At 35.1% G+C, this 9,811-nt stretch overlaps 1 protein-coding gene across 1 annotated transcript; it reads left to right on the plus strand.

The window, feature by feature from the left end:
- The first annotated feature begins 6,096 nt into the window (after nt 1-6,096).
- On the plus strand, nt 6,097-8,658 carry LOC104786977 (glucan endo-1,3-beta-glucosidase 14). Its single transcript, XM_087450443.1, has 3 exons — nt 6,097-6,489; nt 6,620-7,650; nt 8,413-8,658. Exons 1-3 carry the CDS (start codon nt 6,423-6,425, stop codon nt 8,491-8,493), a joined length of 1,179 nt encoding a protein of 392 aa, XP_087306569.1. The 5' UTR covers nt 6,097-6,422; the 3' UTR covers nt 8,494-8,658.
- Nucleotides 8,659-9,811: the final 1,153 nt, after the last annotated feature.

A 9,811-nucleotide genomic window follows, 5' to 3' on the forward strand; every position in this document is an offset into this window, starting at 1 on the left:
TAATTTCAGGTGTTATCCTTAAGGTCGGACCAAACACACTACTCTTCTTGTAAGAGTTAAGCTCCACGTCAATAGCTTCTTTCTTTGCTTTGAGTGCACTCTAATATAGACGTGGGCTCTAGATCCTCATTTGTCTCAAGTGCTACCTTGTATAATATTTCTTTTAATGTCGACATCTTTGTGGTTCCATTATATTCCAGACATGATATAGTTTATTGAGATCTCATTATTATTAATACCTTTAGGTCCTTGAGGTTTAGCGTCCCAAACCTCATTTTTGGTACCTTAGGTCTTGCCATGGCTATGTCTGTATTTTCTGTAATTCAACCTCGGTCTGATATGCACCTCTTTTTACTTTTCCGAGGAATCTTATCTTTGGAACCTTTCTGTAGCAACTTGATTATTGTGTTCCTTGTGAACATCAATACGTACTGGTGCATTGCAAGCTGGTATGTACGATTTTATTACTCTCTTTGGGTCAAATGGAATCTGGCAATTTATTAGCTAGCTTTGAAGATGTATAATCTTCTGAACTTCTGCATCACATGCTATAGTTCGAGGATCTTGCCAATTTAAGGATGTTTGATTCCATATTAATTCTTTGACCAGCTTGCTAGTCTCTCTCCACCTAACATAGGGAATTCGGATTCTGTAAACTTACAGTCCGCGTATCTGGCCACAAATAAATCACATGTGGTTGGCTCAAGATACTTTATAATGGTGGGAGACTCATATCCAACGTATATTCCCATTCTTCTTTGAGATCCCATCTTAATGGATGCAATATAAACGGCACACCCGAATATTGTTTTAGATGGGATATGTCTGGCTAATGACCCGTTGGGAATATCTATTCTCACTAGATGGCCTGATGCGTATAAGTTCTGATGCATGTAAGACCGTGTGTCCCCAAGTCGACACAGAAAGCTTCTCACGCATTAACAATGGTCGAGCTATTAATTGTATTTGTTTAATGAAGGATTCAGCTAATCAGCTAATCCGTTTTGTGTATGAACATGTACCACAGGATGTTCCACACTCACCCCCATGGACATACAGAAATCATTAAACGCTTGGGATGTGAAGTCTTAAGTGGAAAGTCCAGAAAATGTGCTCTTAATCGAATGATTTGAGCTAAGAGCCTAGCAAATGCTAAGGTTTCTCGTGGATAACAAGCATACGTGGGACCATCTGGTTGATGCATCTATCATCACCATGAAATATCGGAATGTCCCACTAGGTGGGTGTATTGGCCCACATATGTCACCTTGTATCCTTTCCAGAAAAATTTCTTTGCTAACTTTTACTTGTGATGGTCTTATAATAAGTTTCCCTTGTGCACATGCTACACAAGTGAGATTTTAGGGAAAACTTTTCTTTCTTTGAGGATGTGCTCTTTCGAACTCTTATCTAGTTTACGCATCATGTTCCAACCCGGCCGGCCAAGCCGGTCATGCCATAGTGAATTATTCGTTGAACATTTTCTTTCTTTGCTTTGCCAAGTTAGCTTCTATCATATTAATCTTGGCATGGTATAAACCAGAGGCTAGTGCAGGTATAGTCTCTAGGATCTTCTTTTGTCCTTTCACATGTTCTGTAATGTAGAGGAACTCTTTAGATCCTTCACCCTTGGTTTCAATATGATAACCATTTGACCTTATGTCTTTAAAGCTCAATAAGCTTTTCTTAGAGCTGGGTGAGTATAAGGCATCACTTAATTCCATATGTGTGCCATTAGGCAACAAAATGTGAGCCTGGCCGTAGCCTTCACATAAAATTGCTATACCCGCAATTGTACTAACATTGGCACTTTTTATTATATGTCCTTGGCCATTTCTATAAATAGGACAATAATTTTATGTTTTAAACTTGCAAATATATAATGAAGGAAATAGTAATTCAATCAAATTCAAAGCATAGAAACTAAGTTAATACACCACATGAGTTTAAATATTTTTTCTTTAGGCAATTACAAATCTCATAATCCAATTTAGTCATCATTCTCATGGTTGAAATTTCCTTCACCATCGAGATGAACCAGGTTAGATTTCTGGATTTATTTTCTTTATTTCAAATTCTCTTAGTAGAGATCAACAAGGTGCTTTAGGAGTTCTGCATGTTTTTATCTAATGGTTTTCTATACCATAATTATTATTACAAGTGGACTTGGTCTTATGTTGCGGGTTTAGATAACCCGCGGCCTCTACACCAACCAAGGCCGAAGCCTTATCGGTTTCTATGGCCTTGACCACCATAATTATTTCCTTGGTAAGTCCACACGACCTGGACCAACATGTCCACAGCCTCCTCGGCTAGCCTGGCCTACTCGACCACCACGTCCTCTGCCACCACGGCCGCGGCCGTAGTGTCTTTCTCTGTGGACGTAGTTGGTCTCATTAGGTTCTTTAGGCTCTTGAGGATTTTTTTCTTTGTAATGTTAACCTTGTGAGCTTCATTGCACTTTTTCATTTATAATTGCTCATTGTTTTGCTCAGCAAGCAGTAAACAAGAGATGAGGTCTGCATAGGTCTTAAACCCCTTAGTGTGATAAGCCGAGAATGTCTTCTCTAGCAAATCCTTAGTAATCTCAGTACCACACCACCTTAGGATAGAGACAATCTTAAAAGCTCTGAGTTATACTCATCCAAGGATTTGAAGTCCTGGATCCTTAGGGTTTTCTAATCGAATTGAGCCTTTGGTAGGAGCACCATCTGTTGGTGTCCATATTTGTTTTTCAACTCTGTCCAAAGGTCAATAGGATTTTCTATGGTGAGGTACTGATTCTTGAGACTCTCAACAAGGTGTGCATATGCATAATCACCTTATATATATTTTTCTAAATGCAATCATTATCATCCTTAATACACTCACATAGGTCCTTTGATTTTTTTTTAGGTTAATACAGAACATGCACCCGATTATATCATGCGGTTTTTAAGACCGAACCATGTAATTAATTTGGATCATGCCATGTGGTATTTAAGACCAAACCATGGAACTGTTTTTAGTCTAGGCTATGCGGTGTTTGAGACCGAACCATGCCACAAATATTAATTCAGGTCATACGGTATTTGAGACCGAACCATGCCTTAGGCCATGCGGTATTTAAGACCGAAACATGCCTTGCCTTACTCATATTTTCGTGGCTTATATTTATGCATGCAAGGACAACAAAATCAAATAGATAATGCATGCAACAATTTCCTTATTTCTAGATAGGATTTCCTTTTCTATGTTTTCCTATTCAGTCTAGGATTTAGTAATTATTTTCTTAAGAGTTTTAGATAATTACCATAATTAATTAGGAACTTATCCTAACCAATATTTTAATTTCCGATTTTATGTTTTAATTTATAGAAACTTAACAAATTTTTTATTTTAATCGGATATACTCTTAGAATATTAAAGTAAATTTTACTTAAAGTTTAGGATAATGATTCAAGGTTTTGGAAATTATCCTAATTGATCCTAGACAAGTTCATGCTCGAGTTCTATGGCTTTCATGGCCGAAAATTACAGGAAATCTATGCTAAAGTTTTAGCTTAAGGAATCCTAAGATTAATTCATGCAGCCGATTTTTAAACAACCTATACATGGTCCGATTTTAATTGCTATGCATGAATGATCCAAATTTTAATTTCCTAGAACAATCTGTTTTAATTTGATCCTTATGAATCTAAATTAGTTCTAGGTTCTTATGCAACAATCAATCAAGCAATCAAACCAAATTAAACTTGATATCTTTTGGTGCAATTTAACAAGCAATCTATCAATCCTATGCGAATCAGTTTTTAAGTTTTACAGGATTATAGATCTTAAGTTTGTTTGTTGTTTACTTGGATATTTTAGGGTTCTTATAGCTTTAGTTCCAGATTCGATTATATGGTTCTAAGAGAGTTTTGATCTTGTTTACCTTTCACCAATTAGGGTCTGACTGGATATGATCTGGGAGCTAAAGACCTCAGATTTACCTTTGATTTCTGATCATGAACCTCGGACCACGTACTGCTCTCGTCCGGATCACGTACTGCTCTCGTCCGGATCACGTACTGCTCTCGTCCCGTTCTCGGATGCTTCCCGGAACCGCGAACAGATTCTCTCGATCAGCTTCTCGCGAACTCACCCCCGAACCGCGAACCAATGAACCTCGATCGGGTTTTGAATAGAACTTGATCACGAGCTAAGTATGCTCGTGAATCAACAAGAGATCTCCGAGACAAAGAAGATGAGTCTCGAAGAAGGAAGAAGATCAAAGGCGGTTTTAGGGTTTTGTGGACGGCGGCTTTAGGGTTTTGTGGTTAGGGTTTTCTCAGCTGGCCTTAGAGGCTATCGTGCTGATAACGTGTTGTAAATTAGAGGATTTAGGGAACGAAATCTTGTTCTTATTATTGATCAAACTCGAGGTTACAACATATATATAGAGTCCCATAAGAGACTAAGTACAAACCGACATAACTAAGGACATGGCCGAATGGGCCTTAGTACAATGGGCTGTAACTATAGAGCTAATAGACGGGCCGGTCAGATAGAGTCCACTAAGTGTTTTACAACACTCATCATTTTTAATTTAATGATTTTATCAAACCACAAAAACTGTTTGCTCTTTTTTAATGATAACTAATGATCGAATTTGTTGGTGAGCACATTAGAAGTTGGCATGGTACCGAAAATTTTTGACTAATAAAAAAACATAAGAGTTGCTACAACTACAAGACAACCACAAAAATATTTTTCTTCATTTAGAGTTGGTATGTCGACATAAAATGCATAAATTTTAAAAATAGATAATTGAAATTAGTAATATATTTTTCAAAATGAAAAAAGAGATAACCCTAATAGAGATTTAAATGCTAGTAATCATTATAACACATAAACATTCGTTTAGAAATTACGTTTTGAATTATAACTTTAGAAATAGTTAAAAGATGTTAAAAATTGTACGCCTAAATTGGAGTTTTAATTAGACTTATGGAAATTAGAGTTGAAGAAGAATTATACAATCCGTGAACTCTATAAATATAATTGATCGTCCAACATGCAAAACACCATACACGTAAAAAAATATGGTGGAGAGGGTCCACACGCTTGACAAATGACAACTCGATCGAGTTCTAAAGAGACGTACGTGTGTAATCTTTTATACTTCTTAAAATGCAGAATCCTAATCATTGTACATATAGTTAAATACATGATTATTCTAAAATCAATTGTTTCTTTTCTAATTGTTCATCAAGAAAAAAAAAAATTTCATTACTTGTCTCTTTCTGTCTTCGATCTAACTAATATGCAAATTAAATACAACTTGTTAAACATAATTAAATAACTAGTAGATAATTTGTACGTGTGAATCGTGATTCCTGAAAGTTGCATTTTGTTGAAGCCGCCAGTGGTTTAAAGAGTGTTTGAATTGAAGACCATTATTTGGAGAAAGAGTTAAAAAGTTGACCATCCTCAATCCCAATTTAACCATCGCTGTTCATATTTTAATAATGCTCTTCCCACACATCCACATGTGAACTCAAAGGGTATTATTAGGAAACATCACTTTCAGTGTCGGTTAAATCTCCTGATATTTTTAGAAAAATAAAATATCTAATGTCTCGTAGGATTTGAGATTATAATATCACCCCACTTGAATATTAATGACGGCAAGAACTGATACATTAATATCGATGACGAAGTATCAACTGATGTATTACTATCTCGTATATCAGTTTATTTTTCCAAAAGAGAGGTCAAATTGTAACGTAACATTAACCCAAGGAAAACAATCATTACAATTTACAAGTGACGTTACGTTGTAGGTAATTAAATAGTTTATAAACTATTTGACATTAGAATATTCAAGAACAGCTTGGAATTACATTATTTGTGTCAGATAAATCCAAACCTTTACTTATTCCTCCTTGATTTTACATGCATGTAAGGGAAACTAGCCAAATTCGTTCGTATTCTTGAGCTGTAAAGGCCATAAAAGTAATCGAAATATAATTACTTTTCTGGTCAGTTGGATTCTCTTGACCTTTTATGGAGGGCGTTTTGATGTAACCGCGGTTCAACTCAATATACAATGTCAAACTTGTTACCAAAGATAGAGAAGAAAAGAAAACATAGGTATATATATACATGTACGATTTACCCCATTTAACATACGAACCTAGACATATATACAACACTATTAAAACTTAAAAGGAATAAAAATATATTGTATATAAGTGTAGATAGAAATGTATTAATGTGAGGCACCTGGTGCGAACTTTTAGACGTACGCGGAAAGCAAGGACGAAGAAAGAACAGTTGGATCTTTCCATATACCACCGTGTGTTGTAAACTTTTATATTAACACCATAACCAACCAAGTCACTAGGAAAAAAAGAATAAGCAGAGGAGCTAAAACGACGTCGTCGAGGGAGATTCTTGCCATGGCCTCGCATAGTCTCTCCTTCTTCTTCAGAGTTCTTCTCCTCCTCTTTCTTACTACTCTCTCAGGTTCCCTTCTCCTCCTTCACTTTTTTTTTTTACGACAGTGGCGTTTTAGGTCGAGCACCAGAGCATTTTATATTGGACCAGAGCAATTCTTGATTCTTGATTCTTGATTTTGTGTGTTTGGTTCATACAGAGAGAATTAAGGGGCAAGGTGTGGGAATCAATTATGGCCAAATCGCTAACAACCTCCCATCTCCGGCGAGAGTCGCCGTACTCCTCCGGTCACTTAACATTACAAGAGTAAAACTCTACGACGCAGATCCAAACGTCCTCTTCTCCTTCTCGAACTCACAAGTCGACTTCATGATCGGTTTAGGCAACGAGTATCTACAAAACATGTCAACAGATCCAACCAAAGCTCAAGCTTGGCTACAACAAAGACTCGAACCACACATCTCCAAAACACGAATCACCTCAATCGTTGTCGGAAACGAAATCTTCAAAACCAACGATCATGTCCTCATCGGGAACTTACTACCGGCTATGAAATCGGTTTACACTGCTTTAACCAATCTCGGTTTAGAGAAACAAGTAGCCGTAACGTCAGCTCATTCTCTAGACATTCTTCAAACATCTTACCCTCCTTCCTCAGGATCATTCAAAGAAGAGTTCATACAATATCTTGAACCACTTCTTGATTTCCATTCTCAGATCAAATCACCTTTCTTGATTAACGCTTACCCTTTCTTTGCTTATAAAGATAGTCCTAAAGAGGTTCCATTAGAGTATGTTCTGTTCGAACCTAATCCAGGTATGGTTGATCCAAACACTAATCTTCATTATGATAACATGTTGTTTGCTCAAGTTGATGCGCTCTACTCCGCCATTAAGACTTTGGGACATACCGATGTCGAGGTTCGGATATCGGAGACCGGTTGGCCTTCGAAAGGAGATGAGAACGAGATCGGGGCTTCGCCGGAGAACGCGGCGTTGTATAATGGCAACTTGTTGAAGTTAATACAGCAGAGGAAAGGAACTCCGGCGAAGCAATCTGTTCCTATTGATGTTTATGTCTTTGCTCTGTTCAATGAGAATCTTAAACCGGGTCCGGTTTCTGAGAGGAATTATGGACTTTTTTACCCGGATGGTAAACCGGTTTACAATGTCGGTATGCAGGGTTATTTACCTGATATTATCTACACTTCAAAGGCAACTACAACCAAGGTAAACTCCTGTTTTTTCCTTTTTAATATTAGCATTTCTAGTTATTTTTAGATCTTTATTTTTTGGTTTTGAAATTCAGATTTACAGTATCTAAATTATTTTCCTCACTCTGATTGATTTTTTCCTAAAATTAATTCGACATTGTTTTGGCGAAAAGGTTTGTTTTCAAAATCCAGCTTCACCTATTTTCCATTTTTTAGTTATTAATTTAAAAATCCAGCTTCAAAATACATAATTTTAAAAAAAATCTTCTAAAAATAGGACAGTACATATATGTTTAACCTTTTTATTTGCCAAAAAAAGGAGTAATAGACATTTATAATTTTGGTCATAGTCAAAGTGAGATTACGTTGATATACAGAATATCCATGTATTTATTGTATACTACGCACGTACGTATCAAAAACTAAAATATCTAACAATATTTATTGTTTATGTAAGTTGAATATGTAGTGTACGCAATAAAAGTGACAAAATACGAAAGAAACGTCTATACAATGACTAATTAAACAAAAAAAAAAGTTCAATTTTTAAAACATATAAAATTATGTATGCAAAAATTTTCAGTGGTTGTTTAATAAAATTATGTATGCAAAAATTTTCAGTGGTTGTTTAAAATTTTGGTTGTGAATTTGGTAGAAAAGCATAAAAAGTTGTAATCTAATGAAAATTCATTTAATCTGTGTCATGATTAAAAAGTTTAAGCATATGATAGACAAGTGATAAGATATTGATCATGTGGATGTTGAAAAAATTGTGCAGATTTTGAAATTGTGGAGAGCCGTGATGGGTTTGGCTGTGGCTTGGTTGATACTCGATAAGTCGATATGGGCGACAAGATGAGGATGATTTATAAGCTTTGCTTGTGTCTTTGTCTGTCCTTATAGGTTTTTTTGTTTTGTTTTAATGTCCTAGTTGATTATAGGTGAGGTATACCATTCTTTGTCATGTATTGGATTCACAATAAGCAAATTAATTTATTCCTTAACTGGAAAAATTGTTACTGTATATGCTAAAATATGGAGTATGTGAATACATAAACAATTAAAACTAAATATATCCTTCTAAGTGATCCACAATTCAACCAATCAATAAGTATCTCTCTTTACATTTTAACATTTTTTTAAAAAAACATTGTTAAGCCAGTTTATGTAGTTGTGTTCAAAAGTAATTATGATTTTTATTTATTTATTTATGTTTCTTTGATAATTAAATACTAAATGTATCCATCTAGTGATCCACAATTCAACCAATCAATAAATATCCCTGTTTACTTTTAGCTCAATTGTTTATGATGATGCTAAAAGTGAATGTGAATTTCTATATAAGTTCTTTAATGATACATAATTAAAAATTAAAATACCAAATGTATTCATCTAGTGATCCACAGTTCAACCAATCAATTTAAATATCCCTGTTTTCTTTTAGCTCAATTTGTTATACCGTAAGCCAGTTTTTTATAATGTATGCTAATTTTTTGGTCTCTAATTAAAATTACAAAATTAGTATGCCACTAAACGTGGGTCTACCACTTCGGGTTATCTTTAACTTGCAATAATGGATGTGAATCATATCTCGTAATATTTTAAAAAGTTCCTCACAACTTCAGTTACACAAAAGTTTGCATTAATAATCAATAGTTTAATGATGATATTGTCAAAAAGTCGGTTTGTTGCATCAAAAACGTTTCCTTTCAAATGTCTATTCATTTCCCTTACGGCATTTCCACGCGACAGGGTCTCACCACACTATTTTTACGCTCCCCTCAAATCCCAATAATATAATCCTTCAATGTTGATGTGTAAAATCAACAATATAAATAATACGAATTTTAATAGAAATAAATCGGAACTGATTCTTTTATTAATATAAAATTTAAGAAAAAATTTATAAAAAATGACAATTAAAGAGCTAAACGCAGTTAATATGAAAATAATAGTTTTTTTCTCTCTAATTGTTTTTCTCTCTCTAATTGTTTTTCTCTCTCTAATTGTCCAAAAAGTGGATCCAGAGCTCAGACAATGACCTCTGGTATTTATAGTGGGTCACTGACCTAGGGTCCCCTCTGTCTCTTCTGCAACTGACGATTTTGCCCCTGCGAGCAAATGAGCTGATTTGTTGACTTAAAACCCTAAAATTTGGTGGATCTTCAGTTTGGGCC

The sequence above is a fragment of the Camelina sativa genome, chromosome 5, assembly GCF_030686135.1.
Source record: "Camelina sativa cultivar CO46 ecotype springtype chromosome 5, ASM3068613v1".
Classification (NCBI taxonomy): Eukaryota; Viridiplantae; Streptophyta; class Magnoliopsida; order Brassicales; family Brassicaceae; genus Camelina; species Camelina sativa.

Bases quoted from the DNA above. Each gene is read 5' to 3' on its own strand.
- LOC104786977 (XM_087450443.1), top strand. From the start codon at position 6,423: ATGGCCTCGCATAGTCTCTCCTTCTTCTTCAGAGTTCTTCTCCTCCTC. The intron at 6,490-6,619 runs GTTCCCTTCTCC...TGGTTCATACAG, and splicing joins CTTTCTTACTACTCTCTCAG to AGAGAATTAAGGGGCAAGGT. The intron at 7,651-8,412 runs GTAAACTCCTGT...AAAATTGTGCAG, and splicing joins CAAAGGCAACTACAACCAAG to ATTTTGAAATTGTGGAGAGC.